Source organism: Melopsittacus undulatus, chromosome Z, assembly GCF_012275295.1.
Source record: "Melopsittacus undulatus isolate bMelUnd1 chromosome Z, bMelUnd1.mat.Z, whole genome shotgun sequence".
Classification (NCBI taxonomy): Eukaryota; Metazoa; Chordata; class Aves; order Psittaciformes; family Psittaculidae; genus Melopsittacus; species Melopsittacus undulatus.
The window spans coordinates 19,450,961-19,470,403 of NC_047557.1; the positions used below are offsets into that span (position 1 = coordinate 19,450,961).

General features: G+C 39.0%; 2 protein-coding genes across 3 annotated transcripts in view; both read left to right on the forward strand.

The window, feature by feature from the left end:
* Positions 1 to 7,720, forward strand: part of MAP3K1 (mitogen-activated protein kinase kinase kinase 1) — a 57,404-nt gene extending 49,684 nt beyond the window's left edge. For both annotated transcript variants that reach the window (XM_005151943.3, XM_034072793.1), the window contains exons 16-20: positions 1,217 to 1,379; positions 2,893 to 3,024; positions 4,044 to 4,186; positions 4,627 to 4,758; positions 5,084 to 7,720. In XM_005151943.3, coding sequence (XP_005152000.2) covers positions 1,217 to 1,379; positions 2,893 to 3,024; positions 4,044 to 4,186; positions 4,627 to 4,758; positions 5,084 to 5,233 — 720 coding nt within the window. In that variant the 3' untranslated portion in view covers positions 5,234 to 7,720. The remainder of the gene's footprint in view (positions 1 to 1,216; positions 1,380 to 2,892; positions 3,025 to 4,043; positions 4,187 to 4,626; positions 4,759 to 5,083) is intronic.
* Positions 7,721 to 9,992: 2,272 nt separating this feature from the next.
* Positions 9,993 to 18,559, forward strand: SETD9 (SET domain containing 9). Its single transcript, XM_005151942.3, is given in 7 exon segments — positions 9,993 to 10,130; positions 11,001 to 11,365; positions 13,134 to 13,160; positions 13,163 to 13,256; positions 14,441 to 14,556; positions 15,759 to 15,864; positions 18,440 to 18,559. Coding segments are annotated over 7 exon segments (882 nt in total). The 5' UTR covers positions 9,993 to 10,044; the 3' UTR covers positions 18,528 to 18,559.
* The last annotated feature ends 884 nt before the right edge of the window (positions 18,560 to 19,443 follow it).

Here is a 19,443-nt window from a genome sequence, read left to right on the forward strand (position 1 = left end):
AAAGTCTTTACGTGCATATTAATGTAACGCTTCCAGGTTTTTACTTCTTAAACTGAAAGCAGACAAAAACCGCTGTACTTTTTTACATGCACACTTTTTTCATCATTCTTCAAATGCATTTTTATTTTTATTAAGTCCATAAATGAGTGACAGAGTTAGGAACACAGCCCAGATTTCCTGATTCCAAATAAACTCCATATATGCAAGGTAGCTATTAAAAGTAGTTTCCCCTTACTTGTCAAGTTGCTTTTTGTTTGTTTGTATGTTTTTTCCTGAAAATAGTTTCAGCAGAGGAAATGCAGTTTAATGTTTTTTTTCTGCTGATCTAACAGCAAACTTTAGGGCAACTGTTTTTAATACTTAAATGAATAAACACAGAATTGTGACTGTGAAGGGTCAGATGCACATTCTTCACTCAAGATTCTTGAAGGTTTTAGGTGTGAGTAAATCTTTGAAACTTAAGGTGCCCTAGGTCTAAATCAGTGATGCCAACACAGAGAGAATCTTAGTCCTAACATTTCAGTCTAGAATTGATAAGAAACTTACAGTTAGGAAATTCAGCAATTTAAAGATATTTAGTCAAGGAAAGAATATCTGCAGTCAGCTATTCCATCTCTTGCCTGTGAAAGAGTAGGACTGTCCATGTAGTTGTTGGGCTTCTGGAGATACAAAGTTGATTCTGATGCCCACAGGGCATTCTCTGCAGTGTATTATTATTTCAGATTTAATACAGATCAGAGCTGGGATTGGCTCCAGTTCCATTACATGACTTCTGATCTGTTTTCCTCACCACCATCACACCCCCACTGAATTTCTGGGATAAAAGATTTAATTATGAAACAGCTAATATGGCATTAAAATCATAAAATTCTGACAAATAATGTCATAATCACATTTTGATCCTTATCTTTCTTCCTTCAACATCTGGAATTTTTTTTCCTAGTTGATACAGAGGAGAGTGAAGAGGGAAATTTCCTCACTCCATTCTTGTAGATAATTTTGTTAATATTTTCCCAGAAGATCACTCTTAATTTTCTGTGACTGTCTCACATACAGATACATTCAGCTGAAAAAGCTTGAGATAAAAGAATACTTGGTTTTTACAGAGAGTGAAAAGGGACAGAAAGCCATTCATTCTTGTTACTGTAATGAAGGGGGGGGTTACAGGACTGGTAAATTATGTAAGGTAAGTCTGAATACCTGTATTTCAAAACAGGTGACATATGTCAGGAACACATCATCCGAGCAAGAAGAGGTAGTTGAAGCACTGAGAGAAGAAATAAGAATGATGAGTCATCTGAACCATCCTAACATCATCCGAATGTTGGGTGCTACCTGTGAGAAGAGCAACTATAACCTCTTTATTGAATGGATGGCAGGTAAATAACAACTGTGGCAAAGAAAATTAAGATACTAGTTGAGTCTAGAACTATGTAATTTCATGCTGCATTTTGCATCACTTCAATTTGCAAATTCATATCTTCATTGCTCTTGGTAACCAGTATAAAAGTCTACTTACAGAACAGCTTAAGTGGTCATAGCAACAATCTCACTGGTGCACCCTTTTTTTGATTTGGAGTTTTCCATACCTAATCTGTGATAGTTAAAGCACTAGGAATCCCTGAACAAAAGTTTTACTTTTTCCTCAGTTTCTGAGTTCAAATGGAGAATTAGAAACTTTGCATTTGAACAGGCTGCCCACGGCCATGGTGGAATCACTGTCCCTGGAAGTGTTCAAAAGCCATGTAGACAAGGCCTTTAGTGACATGGTTTAGTGGTTGGATTTGGTGATATAAAGGTCTCTCTCCAAATGGTTGGATTTGATGATCTAAAGGTCTCTTCCAGCCTGGCTGATTCTGTGATTCTAAACTGTTGCATTTTTGATGCATTTTTTACTATAAAGTTTGGAATACCTATCACTTGTCTTTGTCCCAAGTGTTTTCATAAAAATCGTGTGAGGTAACAAGCCAAAGACATTTAAGAACTTAAAGTGAATTTATAATTTAATAATAAGTAGTAAGCAGGACACTTCAGGAAAAGCATGTTCAGATCTCAAGTAGTCATTTAGTATCAAATAGTAAAATCTTTTCATGGTTCTAGAAGCAGGGACAAGAAAGTCTATATCCTTTCTTTCTTTTTAAAGAAGGAGCTTTATTAATTTTGTGATGAGGTTATATGTCCAGTTTGCCAAGACTGTATTTGGTGTCATATATGCTATTATTTATTACAAAAGAAAGCATTGCACCTTAACTTGCATTCTCTGGCAGAAACCACTTAGCAATACCTAAGTGCTAACAAGCAAAGCCCAAATATTTGTTATTACAAGTAGTGCAGAAAATACTTTCTTAGAACTAAGGGTGGGGGTTTTTTTTGAGTATAATTTTCCTGACATAATATTTAGATAATAAAATACCGCATTCAAGCCTAACTTCTATTAGAATACTTTGAGAGGCACAATGGAAATAAAAAATCTTGAGGATTTATATGCCAACTGGGGGGAAGAGGGGGAAGAAGAAGACAATACTTTTTCTTGCTTTTCTACTTGCTTCTGTATTTTAGTACTTGGACAGTAACAGAAGTAAATTAAGATCCTCAGAGGGAGTGCTTGCTGGAGTCACTTATATGTTGCCCCAGGGGAAGCTGCTGCTTAAATATTAATGCAAAATATGGATAAATATGTGTCTTTGATGTGTACAGTTCCAGGTAGAAAGTAATTAAGTAACTAAGGATATTACTTTCTGCCTATGAAACTTTTTTATGTGTTGGGGGAGGAAATATAAATTAGGGATAACAATACTAAGTTCCAATATCAGGAAGCAGTGCTGCCTTCTACTAATAAAAAACGTAAGTGATGATAAAATGTTTTTGGGGGGTTTCTTTTGTATCTTCTAGGGGGCTCAGTTGCTCATTTGTTAAGTAAATATGGAGCCTTCAAAGAATCAGTTATTATTAATTACACAGAACAACTGCTACGTGGCCTTTCTTATCTCCATGAGAACCAGATAATCCATAGAGATGTTAAAGGTAAGAATTACCTGTAATGTCTTTTCAAATGGTATATTCAGAAAGCAGCAACCTGGAATGTCTTTTAAAAGGGATATCGGAAAGCAGCATCTGTTTTGGATTGAGAATTATTGCTTCTTTCAAATATCATCTTAGGAGTGCTATTTTCTTGTGTTCTCTGCTCATTCTTAAGAATCTTTAATTACTGAAATTAATCAGAATGTTCATACCATGCTTGGGGATATTTGCTACTTGTGCTGATACAGAAAAACTGGTTTTCTGAATTGGTTCAAATAAAATATGAAGTTGCCATGTAGCTTTGAAGATTGCTAGTTTAACATAAATGTTTACACTGAAATAACAGTAAAATCTGTGCACAAACCAAGATAAAGGGGTCAGGTTTCCAATGTATAGGAATACTGTGATGAGTTTTCATCATCCTAATTGAACATAAGTACAGTCGTATTGTGTTTGGACAAAATGTGAACTTGACTGGGAAATACCAGTCCTACTAAACTTTTCCCTTTAATGTTAGTAACTGTCCATGAACTGGTGAGATACCCAGATAAGTAGCAATGTAGCTGTGGTAAATATTTGTCTTTTAATATTTGTTCTTGAAATAGGAAAACTTTTAATTCACTCTCTAATTCTCTTCAAGACAACCCAAAGTTGCTTAAGGATGAAATGAGTTTTTTTTTTCACAGGCAGCTGCAGACAATGAAAACCTTCAGGGTTTTCGGTCACCATTTTCTTCTGTTATTCCATCTCCAGGCATTGCTCCAAAATCCTGTGTTTGCCCTACTTTGAAAGTTTTACTGCTTCTCCAAATCTCTGACAGCCTCAAGATGTGTGTAGTATCATTCAGGCATAACAGAAAACTGACATTAGACTTTGTCCTTGATTTTTAGATTTTCTTGATACTGGGGGTGGAGAACATCAACTGGTGCATAGTTTTGAAGCAGAGGGTGGAAAAGTGTCTGTTCATCCTTTTGCCTTTAACAGAAAGCCAACTAGCAATATTTTTATTATACTGTTGACAGGTGCCAATTTGCTAATTGACAGCACAGGTCATAGATTAAGAATTGCTGATTTTGGAGCTGCAGCCAGGTTGGCATCCAAAGGAACTGGTGCTGGAGAGTTTCAGGGACAGTTGTTGGGAACTATTGCATTTATGGCACCAGAGGTAAGAAACCAGTTTTGGAAGTTACTTCAAAAACTTCATTTAAACTCTTTGAGCTAATTCATACAGCCAAATAGCAGAAAATTGCTGTAAATGCTTCAAATATATGTTAAATGCACTTGTTACAAAGAATGATTCCAACATGGAAGTAATGACATTTCTTTCTTGCTGTCAAAGTTGGTTTAATTAGTTTGCTACAAGATCTCTGTCAAAGTATTGTCACTAAAGCCCTAATGACCATTTGGTCAAAAGTTTTTCCCTTGCTCATGCATTTTATTTGGTAGCTCTCTACAGATGTATAAATCTTATAATATTTACAGCACTGATCACTGTGTCAACCTGAAATGTCAGTCAGAGTGCACTTAGCTGATGATATCAGGGGGGTTTACATGTAAATAACTTACAGAGTTAAGCTCTGAGCTTTGTTCTGTCTGTCTGTTCAGGTTCTGAGAGGCCAGCAGTATGGTAGGAGCTGTGATGTATGGAGTGTTGGCTGTGTTGTTATAGAAATGGCATGTGCTAAACCTCCCTGGAATGCAGAGAAACACTCCAATCATCTTGCTCTGATATTTAAGGTGAGGTATTTTGTTGCTACCAATATGTTACAAAAGATGCTGACTAATTTAATAAACAGCAATATGAATTACACAGAAGTATGCTAGTAGGGGTTGTTCCAATAGCTTTTCTTTATATTGGAGCTGTTAATACAAAATCAATATTAATACTTGCTTTTTTTTTATTAAAGCAGTGATGATCTTCAGATGGCAGTAGAAAATATGCTAAGTGGAGAAAAGCTCATAAATACAACTTGTCATCTGAAAATTATAAGCTTGTGGAACGTTTTGGGTGTAGGAGAGGGTGCTTGAGTGACTTCTAAAAAGTTATTTTCCCTTTGTTCAGATTGCTAGTGCAACTACGGCTCCATCAATCCCTACACATCTGTCTCCTGGCTTGAAAGATGTGACTCTTCGGTGTTTAGAACTTCAACCTCAGGACAGACCCCCATCAAGGGAGCTGCTGAAACACCCAGTCTTCCGTACTACATGGTAGCTACTTATGTACAAGGCTGATATACTGAAGATGCTACTGTATATACAATAACTGTCTCACAGTGCAGTTAAGCACAGCAAATTGTATTACTCTGCTGGCCTTAATAATAGATACATCAAGGACTTAAGGCCAGTGGAGTACCCTGTCTAAGTATGTGATTGACAAATCGAGATCTTTACCTAAGCTCAGTATGCAATGTTTCACAACTTGTGCAGAGATTTGTAAACTGTGCCTTTCTCAAATATCTGGCTTTTTGTGAACACAAAAGCATTTTTCCTTAAATCTGCATGATTATTTAGCAGATAAGTGATTTTTATTTTATTTGGAGCACTTTTTCAGCAATATTAGTAGCTGAGGGGCTCGAGATATACTTTAATATAGCAATCACTGTTCTATTTTACATCATGTAGATGTAAGCAGAGGGTTCTGCAATTAATCAGTTTTCAGAACTGGTTAAAAGGAAGTTCTGTATTTGTTCCTTTCAATTATACAAAGTTCTCTGAGTAACAAATCCAAACATTGGTGGATACTTTAAAAAGAAAAATATTTTGCCTTCCTTCAAGTACGATCAGACAGTTGTGGTTCACTGTGCATTTACTGCTGGCCATGTAATTTCTTTTGAAATTAGTTTGTTTTCATTGTATTTTTAACTTTGAGATAAAGGGGATATTTTAAAGTAGTCTTTAGAAAAAGATGCAAGCTGTGTCATGGAACATCATTGTGACACGAGAGTTTTAAAAACAGATTTGCTGGAAATCTGGGATAAAATAAAATACCACCTTCAACAAGGTAGTGTTGAAGGCTCTGATAGTAAAGGTTATTTAAATAAACAGTTTAGTCTGAATCATGCTAAAAGTTGCTGAGCCTTTTTACATAGCAGCTTCTTCTGGCAAATCATGTAGAGAAGTTTCATGTCAAAGGCTCTAAACACAGCTCCCCTTAAAGTTTATGGGAGGCTTTGTCCTGTACTTCAGTGGGAGCAGGTGCAAACTATGAGCAAATCTCATTCTTTGTGTAACAAAGCTGAGGTCACATTCTCTACTGATAATAAGTTTTACCTGCTGTTTTCCTTCCGGCGTACATCATCTATTTACTGTAGCCATTAGCGATAATTTAATTTGAAAATGTTAAAAATATTACCACAAGAAGGTATTTATTTTAACAAAAAACAAACTTGGACTTGAAAAGCAAAATAAAATGTGAAGTAAAGCTTCACCTCTAGTGCAAAACTTGTGGGTTTTAGCAGGTGTTTTTTTTAAAAAGTTTTTAAAATTATTTTAAAGGCAGGCTTTTAGATTCTGATGCATGTAATTCTGAAGGAAAATGGCAGCTTTTCTTTTGCTTTTATTAAAGGGGATCTTTTTAAATCAAATACTGATTGTGTTTAATCCTTTTGGAGAAAAATACTGTTTGTCTTCTAACTCTTCAGAAGCCAGTTGGATTGTTGGACTGAAATAGAATTGGTTATTTTAAAGACTCAGGACAAACTAAATAAGCTATAGTACCTTAAAAATGTACAACACAAATTGGAAGTAAAACATCTTTAAGATAAGTTTACAGAAATGATAGTGCTCATACTAATAAAGAAAAAGCGGTGTCATTAGTTGTGAATGTGTTTCTTTTGGAAATTTTACATTCCTTTGTTTTGGAAGATTGGTGGACTTCGAAGAGTTAAAAAGATAATATTGAAATGTGAAGTTTGGTAGCTCTGTTTTGTACTTGACTTTTTTGTTTTTTTTGACCACTTTAGAATTTCTCATTCTAGTAAGATTGTTTCCAAGTCTTTCTTATGTGCAAGCTTTAAAGGATGCACTCTTGCCAATTCATGTACTGGAAAATCAGTTGTCAGATTAATACTGTTTCTGACAGAAACGTAAACTGTATAAACTGATGAACCTCAGCTAATCAGTATTACTTTGTAGATCACCATGCCTACCACATTTCAAACTCAAACTGCCTCTTGGTGTCCAATTGCATTTGTTTGAGTTTGTTTGCATTTCCCTTGGCTTGCTGGTAATTGTGGTGTTTTTAAAATGCAGATGTGATATAATATTCTTATTTTCTTTGGATCAAAGCTGGACTGAAAATTGTATCGTGTAATTATTTTTTCGTGTTCTTAATGTTATTTGGTACTTAAGTTGTAAATAACGTCTACTGCTGTTTATTCCAGTTTCTACTACCTCAGGTGTCCTATAGAGTTTCTTCTACCAAAGTTCACTTTCACAATGAAACTATATTTGCTATGTGACTGATTCCTAAGACTTCCAGGGCTTAAGGGCTAACTTCTATTAGCACCTTACTGTGCAAGCAAATTTTACAGAGATCTCTGGGTTAAGAAATTTGGCTTCATTGTATCCTTTGTTATTTTAAATATATCAAGATATTTTAATTAAAAATTTTTACCCCATTGAACCAATTTTATATAGTATAATTTGTATGTATTTTGGTGGTCTCTGTCTTTATAGTAAATAAAAGCTTTTGAACAAATCTTGTCCTTTGCTTATTGTAAACACATTCAGTTTACTGATGTGAATAATATTTCTGGTACACTTCACTGTTTAAACACAATTTTCATACACAGTTTCTAATATTAATTTGCATTAATATTAAATCTAACATTAAATCTAATATTAAATCTAACATTAAATTATTAATTATTATTGGCTGATATATATCTCAGTTTTACCAAATAATGCTTGAATAAATTGTGGGAACAAGCACTAATTTTTTTAACACTGATTAATTTCTCTTATGAAACACTGTAGCTATGAACCTCGCTTGCTTTTATTCCTTAGATAAAACATTAAATGCCTAAATTTTGCATTGCTGCAAATGTAGCTGTTAAATTACCAAGTCAGGTGAGCTGGTCTGGTTAGATCAGTTCTGGAGCCATTGAGGTGGGAAGTCAATCTCCTATGTCATGTTTTCGGTGAAATGATTCTTTTTCTTGTGATTTAAGTAGCAAACGTAAGCATTTCCTTATTCAGACTGTCTGAATACATACTGCAAAGCTAGAGCTTGTTTCAGTTGCTTGTCTTATGTTGTTTTTCAGTTGGTTTTGTGTTGTTTGTTTTTTCTTTTTTTGGGAGGGGGGTAATTTTTAAAACTAATCCATTTTTTTTAATAGTGGAAAATCCAGTGTTTTGTAGCCTTTTTTGTGAGGACTAAATTCTACATCTCATGAGACCCCACCTGCAGTATTGCTTCCAGCTCTGGGGGCTGCAACACTAGAGGGACATGGACCTGTTGGAGCAAGTCCAAAGGAGGCAGTGAAGATGCTCAGGGGGCTGGAGCACCTCCTCTATGGGGACAGGCTGAGAGGGGTGGGCTTGTTCAGCCTGGAGAAGAGAAGACCCTGGAGAGACATTAGAGCAGCTTCCAGTGCCTAAACGGGTCTACAAGAAATCTGGAGAGGTGCTTCTTACAAGTAGTGACAAGAAATCCTTTCCTGTGAGGGTGCTAAGGAGCTGTCACAGGGTGCCCAGAAAAGCACCCAGAAAAGTTCAACTGTTCAAGGCCAGGGTGGATGGGGCTCAGAGCAACCTGATCTAGTGGAAGATGTCCCTGCCCAGGGCAGAGGGTGTGAAACTGGATGAGCTTTAATGTCCTTTCAACCCAAACCATTCTATGCTTCTATCATCACTCTTTTTGCAGTCTCACTTATTCATGTGCCTCTCTCCAAATAGAAATTAATGTGTCAATTCACCAGCAAAAATTGGCAACAGAAATCTTCTAATACCTGATTTTTAAATTCAGAAAAATGTGCCAATGGAAATATCAAGAAGGAAAATGTATAACGAGGATTAAATATAAATTGAGCCTAGTGTGACTTCCTTTATTTGATTTACTACAGAACTGAATCCTTACTGTGTGGTAATTGCAGTGTTGCAGTCTCCTTTTTAGGAACAAGGAATGGCAGAGATCACTGTCCCAGCAGTCGGCAGTAAATGTCAAAGACACCTACTTATAGAAGCAAGCGTCTTCATTTGCAAAGGGCATGTTCAGTTCTTCTGAAGGCAAGCAGTAAGCTAGGCCCACGCTGGTTTTTCTGGTGGGGGTAACATTACATTCAGTGTTCCACGTGGCAGTCACAAGATGAAGTCTGATAGTGTCTCAACTTCACAAGCTGTTGTTGAAAGGTAACGACTACTTTCAGAGTGTGTTGGGGTGTCAGGATGAACCATCTGAGTGCAAAACTTGGAGGTGTGGCTGCTGTGACCTGCCTTCCACCTCCTTGGATACTGTACCTCCCTTCCTAAAGTTTCTCCCATTGCTTAGCGTTCCTTGCTGAGCTGAATCACGAATGTGAAAGGCTTTTTAAGAACCATACTGTGCGCATACGGTGGCAAATGTGCACGTTGTTTCACCTATGACACGCAGCTGCAGGAATGTGGAAGTTGGGAATTCTGACTTTTCTTCCCTGTTGTTACCAAGGAAGCCCAGCAGATGGCAGGGAAGCCTTATGAGGCAGCGGCTACGCCGTTTACCCTTTATCTCCTTCAATTATTTCAGTTTGCAATGTATCACCGCCAGGCCCCTCTTCTGTGCCAGTGCCCTACCTCCCTCTTCCTGAGGAATTCCTTCGCCCTGCTCTAACTCAACCCCCTTTTAAACGCCTAATTAATAACCCCGTCATCGCACCCCTCCGGCCCACCCTAGACCTAACCGACCAATGGCGGCTCCGTACGCACAGAGGGCACCGCCCATCCGGCGCGGTGATTGGTTGGGCCGCTCGCGCGGGCGCGGCTGGAAGGAGGGCGGTGGGCATGGCGGCCATGAGGTGAGGGAGAGGATGTCGCTCGTCTGCTGCCATGCTGCGAGGGCTGCGGCGGCGGTGGGACTCCTACAAGTACCGCTTCGTGCCTTGGCTGGCCCTCAACCTCCGCCGCAAGCGCAGGTGAGGCGGAGGAGAACGTCCTGGGCGCTGCAGGGTAGCGGGGAGGTGTGCCCCGCTGTCCTTCCTGCCTTCCGGCGGCGGGAGGTGGCGACAGGCGCTGCTGGGGGGTTTCCCGCAGGGTATTTCGGCCTGGAGTAGCTCCTGGAGCAGGGTGAGAGATTTCCTCAGGGGTCGAGGAGCTCTTGTGGTTGGGACCATGCTTGCAGCATGCGCTGAGGCACAGCCTGGTGTCTTTCACAGGGGGTTCTGCAACTGGTTCCTCCATGTGTGCCACTGCACTGGCCTAAAACCCTTAACACTGGCATACTTCGAAGTGGTATTTAATGTTAAATCTAGGTAGATAGGTTTTGTTTGGGGGTTGTGTGGGTGTGTTTTGTGTAAGGACTTTTTTATGTGTTTTTGATTAAAACTCAATACTGGGATACTTTGAAGTGGTCTTCAGTGTTAAGCCTAGGTAGATCGGGTTTTTTGGTTTGTTTTGTGTGTGTGTTCTCTTTTTAAACGTGAAAATAGTGATTGAAGTTGACTGCACCATTGTTATATATATCATAAATCAGTCTCCCTAGTCAACATAATGTTTGTCCTCACCTCATTTGAAGTGTAATGAGCCCTACGTAAACTTAGGTAAACACATATATTTTGGGTTTGGTATGCCTGTCATTAATAGCGTGGTTTAACCTGCTTGTCTTGCTGCAAATACACAGATGATGATTTTGTAGTAGTTTGGGCATGAAAGAATATTTTTTAGAGTTTTTGTTTGTTTAAGCCAACAGTGCATATAAGCTGTGGCTGTGAAATTGCTCTTCTATATTTTATTTAGGATAAATTTAACTTTAACATACAATTGTTTTCTTATTTTTTCTCTTACAGGACCCTCAGATATGTTCCCGAAAGCTCCCAAGACAAGATTATCTCTGATGAAGATGTCTTTGAAACACTACTGAAGATATTCAAAGCTCTGTTCCTAAATGACTTCAGTAGACAAGCACATATTTTGGCCTTTCTTCCAGAAATCAAACATAAATACCTGGAGTTACTGGCTGTGGAACAGAAGCTATCAAAAGTACACTCATGTAACCATCTAAGTCAACATGTGTTTAGTCCAGAGGAAGTTCTGTTTAATACACTAGGGTTCATGGTTAGTAGGGACCAAAGTTCCCTGGTGTCTGCTGGAACTGGAGTCTTTGTTACCAAAGGTTTTGTACCAAAGGGGACGGTTGTATCTATGTATCCTGGTAATGCAGCATTCTTATTTCTGGTTGAGTTAGGTCTGATATCTAACCATCTAATTATAGAATGCCAAAGTGCTGCACTAGTTTTTATTTCACAGGTTTAATTTGTGTCATCCCTTAACAAAATCATAAGTTACAATGAATGAGAATATACCTGTGTATTTTGACTAGAGGTCTGTTGGAAATGAACTAAGCAATACAGAGGGGGGATAATTTTGCTTATTAAAAAAACCAAGACCGAACAGAAACAAAACCAAAACCCAAACAAGTTTCAGTACTCAAAGTTTGATTTTTCAGCTGCTAGATAAGTTGTTCCACATTCTTGAAACACAGATGCAGGGGAGCAGTTTCAAGTAGGTGAATGATACAGTTAATTCTTGAGGGCTCCTTTTGAATAAAGATCTGAGAATGAGATTTTGAAATACCCACACAGATCAGCAGACATGACTATAAACTTTTTCAAAGCACAGAAATGCAAATTGGAGAATGAAAGTAAAACCTATATTTAGCAGAACTGCCTTCCATGAAATATATTTGGAAAATTGGCATTTTTCTGTTCCTCCTCCTCATTTTTCGGACCTGTCTTTGGTTACATTAAAAAAATTGTAATTCTGCCAGAATGGCCAAGCTAAGACAGCTCTGCTGAAGTGCTTTGGGTTTGTTTCTGTTTTCATCTGTCAATAGAATTATCTTTTGTGTGTGGTCCCTTGCTTCTACCAGCATTGCCAGTTAAGACCAGTCAAAGCAGTGGGCAGCAGAGCATGTTTTTGCCATGGCAAAGCAGGAGTTTGGCCATTACCACTGACCAGTAAATCGACTAATGACCAAATGACAATCACAGGGAATGAGCCTGCCACCTTTCAACTTGCTTCAAATTTCAGGCACATGCTAAATGTGAGAGTAGTTTTATTGAGAGTCCCCAGCAATAGCTCATGTAGCAACACAGGATGAGCTGCTGCCATGCTTTCCTTCTTCAGGGGCATGAAGGAAGCTGCAGGGTTGCTGGCTAGGGAAAAGACCCTGTGGAGAGAGCAGGTCAGTGCTCTCCTGCTTGTTTGGCGTCCAATGCAGCCTGCTGGTGAGGCCTTCACCTAGCTCCTTGTGAGGTAGCAGTGAAGGGTTTCTGCAGAGGGTTGTAGAAGATGTAGTGGGTGTGAGAGATGTAAGACTTGCAAGCTAGTCTGTGGTCACTTCTCTTTGCTTGGAACCCAAGGCAGGTTAAGTTCTGTCCATAAACTTGAGAAATGCTCTGCTGAAATAACTTGTCCTTGGTTTGGCATTTCCCTCTGCTGTTTCAAACAAACTGCCCAATCCTGATGGTGGAGGGAGGTGTTTCAAGTTCTTCACTGTCTGTGTGTGCGCTTCTTAAAGACACCTGACACAGCAGTTAACGGTACAGTTTAATGTCTTCAGCTGCACTTTCCTAAAGAAGCTTTGCTTCATGTTTTCCCTCTACAAAGCAGACCAGTTGGCTATGATGCTTTATCTGCCTCTCACATTGATTCTGGACAACGGCATTTTTCACAATTTCCTTCAGTGGCTTTTCTCTTTGGAATATCTCAGCTCATGTAGGGCTGGCATGGTTTAGCATCCCACAAAATGGGTCTGAAAGCTTGTAGGTTAACAAGTGTTAATGTTATTAATTAAGAGAGGAATTCTATCCCCTCTGTCTCCTTGGAATTTCTGTATGGATGGGACTGCATGAAACCATAAGCCCATTCTGACAATTAACTTACTTTCTTCTAAAATAACCATATCTGTCTTGCAACAGGTACAGTATACAGAAAGCATGAGCCCATCTTTTCCAGTCCCTTGGCAATCCCTTTATTTTTAGGTGCATAGATGGTGTCCTTATTGATGGGAATGATAAAGGACTATCAAGATCAGTGTACAGGTAAGCAGTCAAAGAAATGGGGCAATGCCACACAGCTGATTTCAAATGGTACTCACAGTCTCGGTTCCCTTTTTTTGTATCCTGAATTGAGTTATATTTGAGTATCATCCATCTGTGTGCACAAGGGCAAGATCTGCTGGATGGGATCCTTTATGTACTCCTTGTGTCTTCATCTGTAATGCGAGTGAGAGGTGTTTTGATGTACCTCCATAAAGAAAATAGTTTTAGTAGGAGCAGGATATAGCATAAAGATTTTTAAATGCTTCTGAGCTGTTAATCAAATCTGCTTAGTGTATAAAATAAAACAACAAACCCCAAACTAAGAGGCCTCTATGTACACCTGTTAATACCACAGAGGTGACTGGTAACCTCTGGCTCTGTCTATAGGTGAGCAGCATTTAGGAAGGGATCAGTAGCTTCCAATAATGATAATCGTCATTATCTCACATTGGAAGGGACCCGTAAGGACCATTGGGTCCAATTCACTTTGCAGGACTGCCTAAAACTAAACCATATGACCAAGAGCATCATCCAGACACTCCTTAAACTGGGACAGGATTGGTGTTGTGACTGTTTCCCTGGGGAGCCTGTTCCAGTGACAGACCACCTCTCAGTGAGGAACCCTTTCCTAATGTCCAGTCTGGATTCTCCTGACCCAGCTAGCCTAGACTGTTTTAGCTTACCTGGAAGTATAATTTGTAGCAAGTTGTGTTCAAATATGACATGAAAAAAAGTCCCAAAATTAATAGCAAGCAAAATGGTCTAAAATAATACCTAAATTTGAATAGTGATACCTAACTAATACAAGATTTTAATTCTCGGAATTGGTTTGAAGTTGATACTGTAATGATCTTTCATATCTTTAGTGGTGGATGAGATGTGTTGACACTTCTGAAATTGTAACATTTGATGCTGGTTTCTGGAACTGCATATGATGCTTTTGTATTGGTTCTTCCACCAGAGTCTGAGAAACACCACACACTCATGGGAGGTTTAAATGTACTTTGAAAGTATCAGTGAGGTGCTGATCTGTGCACACACACACACCCCTAGTGCTGTCCTGTCTCCCAGGTGGTTTGGACAGCTGTGGCTTTGCTTAGTGACCATGGCCATTTCTGCAGGAGGAAGTACAGGTAACCCTTAAGTGAAGGAGGGATTCCTATTTAGGCTGTTGGTCATTACAGGTCTTGCTGCAGAAGAGACCAGCTTGGCCCGTTTCAAATGAGCGATGAGAGCTGGCTCACAGCTGCCCTGCAGAACCCACTGGCAGTGGGACAGTATGTCAACAACTGCTCACATGGTGAGTTGCCAGGAGAATTTTCCTGTTTGTGTTTATGGATATAAATTATTTTGGAAGTGATACAGAGAACCAGATGCTGATCTGGGGGGGCAGGAGTGCTGTTTAAAACAAGATAAACAATGGGATAAAAAGTTCTTGAGACCTTTTGTGACAGCTGGGTGTTAGAATCCTTCAGTGCAGCAACACTTCAAATATCCTTGTGCTTTTCTCAGCAACTTCCCCAGTCTCCTTCCTGGTATGTAGAATTAAAGGCACACATCCCAAAGTGTGAGATGGTGGGAAAGGGTATCTGGCAAAGGACAGTAGAGCTGAGGCAGTACACAGAGTTACAGATCAAATTAACATATGCACAGTTGACATATACGGTAAGATTGTCACTGCTTAGTTTGAACTATAAAACTTCTTTTAGATGTCCTTATGTTTATGTGCAAAATCTAGGAACTGTTGGTATGATCTAGCTAGTGGGCATGAAGAAGAAAACTCTTCACTTACTCTATCTCGTGCTGTACGTGTTGGTCTTAAAGGTCTGGGGGAATAAAGAGCTCATGGGAATGGTTGTGATTCAGGAGACTGAACTGCTAGCATACCTTCTGCTTCTAAGTGGCTTTCAGAGCCTCCGTTACACTAAAAATACCCTGCCTCTGGGCAACATCCAGAAGGGTTGCTGGAGTAGCAAACCAGGCATGCTAGGAAACTGGTATGGAAACAAAGGCTGTCCCATCAAACTGTTTCTTCCAGGCCCAATGTCCATGTAAGAAAAATTCTCTTCTTCCTGCTGGACAGATGGTGATATTTATCCCTGACTTTATTTATAACATTTTCTGCCACCAGGAATTATATTTTTTTTTAAGATTTTTTTTCACCTATAAAAGCAAACGTATATTAACAGCATTTAGCAATGCAGAGAGCTACCCTGGTGCTATGCAAAATTGTGCCCCTTCATACACATGTTGATAATCAGGTAATCCTGCTAAATGCAGTAAGGATGAATTAAAGCTCATATAGTTGGTTTTGTATGTCTTGTGTCAGTTCAAAGCAGACTTCAGAGCTGTGAGGTGGCTCCCAACAGAGGCATTGTTTTCAGGCTTGGTGAAGCATCTGGTGCTTTTGCAGCAGTCTGTTTGATGTTTTTACACGTCTTTTAACCCTGAGATTTTCTTGATATCGCAGAGACTTTTTTTTCTTTTTTTTCTTGTTTCTAGAAAAAGCAGCCAACGTGTGTTATCAGGAGTTTGATGTGCCAGCGTATTTTCCAGTAGAACTGAAACAGTATCTTCCAAACATTGTCTACAGCCATGACATAGAGAGGTTAGCAATAAATCAAAGAGCAAATTGATTTTTATGATACAAAGCGTACTGCATGTATAAAAAAGACAAACTTTGTTTAAGAATAATGTTATTCCATGTGAAGATGAGTTACACAAAAGTGCACACCTGTATGAAAAGACATAGCTCTTTCAGTATACTAATTTTAAGTGATTTATGAGACTATTTCTTTTTGTTCCTTTTTCCAGATCTTTACAAGTGAGATCAGAATAGCTCCAGAGACATGTTTTTACAGGCAGTGTTTACACTGTAGTGTGACTCTTCTGAATCCAATAAGGCACTAGTTACATTTCGCTTGTATCATAGTGCCAAGGTTTTTGAGTATGAATTTCAAACGTAGTTAGCAGCTCTTGACCAATCAAAGCCCTTCTGAGGTAGTTGAGAGGTAGGCTCCTTACACTCCTTTTTCCATGTCTTCTGCTTACATGAGAAATGGGCAGATTAATTTGCAAATATACCTCTTAATAGTAATTTGTATTGAGACAAGTGAAATACTCTACAGTATGAAGGCATGTGACTTGTAGTTACACTGCTCAATTACAATGTCCTCATTATGACCTGAAAATCTACCTCTTTGAGAAATTAAAGCATCTAGAAACCTTTCTCAGATTTCTGTTTGGAAATGTGGGAAAAGTAACAGATTAATATGTACAAGGAGCAGTGTGGACAACAAAGAGAGATAGTATGTCTGAGTGTCCTGTACTGGAATGTAGTCAATAACTTTGAAGCTGTGACAAAGTAAGTTGTAATGTTAGTGATGAATTTAATACAAAAAAAAATGGCATGTAGAGGATGTATAAGGATTTTAAAGTGGATAATCTAGACTTTCTATGTAATTCTGGGGCTATTTTAAAATCCTTGAAATTTGCTTGGAGAAATGTATGGTGCATATTGGAAAACTGGTTTTTCTGACTAAACTTAGACTTTGTTGAGGCAAGGTTAGACACACTTGTAATCTGCAGATAAATAAAAAATTATAATAAAATTAAAACTGTGAGACTGAACTTTCAGAAAGCCTGAATGTTGTACTTGAAGTGTAGAAAAGCACATGAGCAGAGCTAAGCTACGGGACCATTTCAGGAAGGGGAAATTTTGCTCTGTTTCTTGGAATCTGTCCAAGAAAATACAGTATTTCAGTCATCAGTTCTCCCAGTGTACAGCTGCTAGATGGAAGATCCTATCTGCTTCCAATTGCTTGTTTTGATGCTAGTATTTACAGTACTGACAACGTAGGTAATCTGGTTTCTAAATCTTTTTCTATATTGTAAAATAGTCCCTAGTACTTATTTACCTTTTTGTTGTTTGATTTGTTCCAAAATGGCCTCACACTGTATTTCTTAGTGGTGGGGGCTGTGTGGGTTGGTGCTGTTCCTTACTTTCACATTCCTCAGCATCAGAAGAATGTGATCTCCTTCCTGGGATAGATACTCAGCTTTAGAGCATGGACATTTACTTAAGTTGAAGGGGTAGGTTCGCAAATCTCTCCAAGAAAACTGTGCCAGCCAATGATTTGAGCTGAGGGTTTGTGGAGGTTTGCTCATCACTGTCAGTCACAGCAGGTCTCTGATGTGTTCAGAGAGTGAACTACAGAGAGTGGACTTAGCCAACTAGCAGCTGTAGGTGTGTCTAGAGGAAGGATTTCTGCTCTTCAGCCTTGCTGTAGCTGCTGTCTGTGTCTTTCTGTCTTGACTAATCCTTTTCATTTCTGAATAATTGTGTGAGTTGAAAAGTTATTTGTATACCCACAGAGAGTGTACTTTTGTTTTATTTTTTGAAATGATACTGTTTTGCTTTTACTTGCTATCTGTATTTCATTGTTGTTTTTCCAGGCTCCCTGGCCTGTGTTATGCATACATGTCATGGTTTAAGCCCAGCTGGCAACTCAGCACCACGTAGCTACTTGCTCATTCCCTCTTTTTCCCCGATTCCTGGGTGGGATGGGGAGGAAAATTGAAAGAATGTAAATCCCACAGATTGAGATAAGAACGGTCCAGTTACTAAAATATAACACAAAAATACTACTGCTATTACTAATAATAAAGAATAATGATAAGGGAAATAATAAGGAGGGAGAACATAAAACTGAAAGAGGAAAAGAAACCAATAAACACAAGTAATGCACAGTATGATTGCTCACCACCCACTGACTGATACCCAACCCAACCCGAGCAGTGATCTGCCCTTCCATGTAACTGCTCCCAGTTTACATACCGGGCATGACATGCTAGTTTGGGTCAGGGATCCTGCTCTGCTTCCTCCTGGCTTCTCATGCCCCTCCTTACTGCCAGAGCATGAGAGACTGAAAAGTCCTTAATCAGAGTAAATGCTATTTAGCAGCAGCTAAAGCATTGGTGTGTTATCAGCATTGTTTTCAGACTAAAGCCAAAACACTGTGCTAGCTATTGGGAAGGAGAAAAATGACTGTAGCGGTTGAACCCAGGACAATATTATTCCCCAAAGTAATCCAGAGACATTGTTTTAGCTCCTCGCCATGGAGAGTTAAAAAAAGAGAAAAGGGAAATAAAATCGTTAATTTTTTGCTCTTCCTTTTTTACAGCCTCCTGCGGTGCGTTGTGCTTGTCACTCTGAGAGACATCAAGCAAGGAGAAGAACTTTTTTCCAATTACTACACTGTTGTCAGCTGAGTTAATAAATTCAAGCCTGTGTCATTAAAATATTTACTGGGTGGGTACTTCAAGCTTCATGAGCATTTCTACATAATGTAGGGCTGTAGTTTTACCATGTAGGAAGCAAGCTGCAGGGTTGTAATTCCCTGAAAATGCTCCACATTTGATGCAGAGGTGAAGGTGTAACCTTTTACATCATTAGGTTCTCAGCTGTCTCCTGTTGATGTTATTGCTTACTGGTGTTCCAGCTGTCCAACAATAGCTCATAAATAAAAACCTAGGTTCTGGACACATCAGTTAATCCGGTTTGCACAGTTTTCTGTAGCTGTGGCTCAGTTTTACTGTTTTGCCATTTCACTTGTTGGGGACATTGTAAAAATTGCCACCCTCTCATGAACATTCCTTGGAAAATCCTCATAGTTCATGGTAATTACTAGGTCTTGTTCTGGCTTTCTTGGAGTTGGTCCCTTTGGTATCTGCTTCCTTTTAGAAAGTATTTCAGCGTAGCCAGTTGTCCACGTTTTTTTATGAACCCAGTTTTGAAGTAGTGCTGATGTGCACTTCAGGTGTGCGTATCAGGTGTGTGTGTGTATGTGTATCCTGAGGCCTGTCCAAGATTCAGTGGTTCAGTGAAAGGTTCCTGGCATGTGGCAGCTTTTGTAGCTTTTATTCTCAAAGAGAGAGGATGTCATGTGCCATGTAGCTGGAGGAAACAATGCTCACCAAGTGTGATGTGTATGTTTGAGTGAGTTACTGGCATAAACAGAGCCAGCCGTTCCTACATTAATTCTTGCTTCTATCTGCAAACTGCCCTCAGAAAGTAAACAAGAGACAGCTTGTCAGTGTTTCAGTCTGGCTAAACAGCTTGGGAAAGGAAAATTATCCCATCATTTACTGTAAAACTCCAAGCAAGTATCCCAGTGAATGAATATGT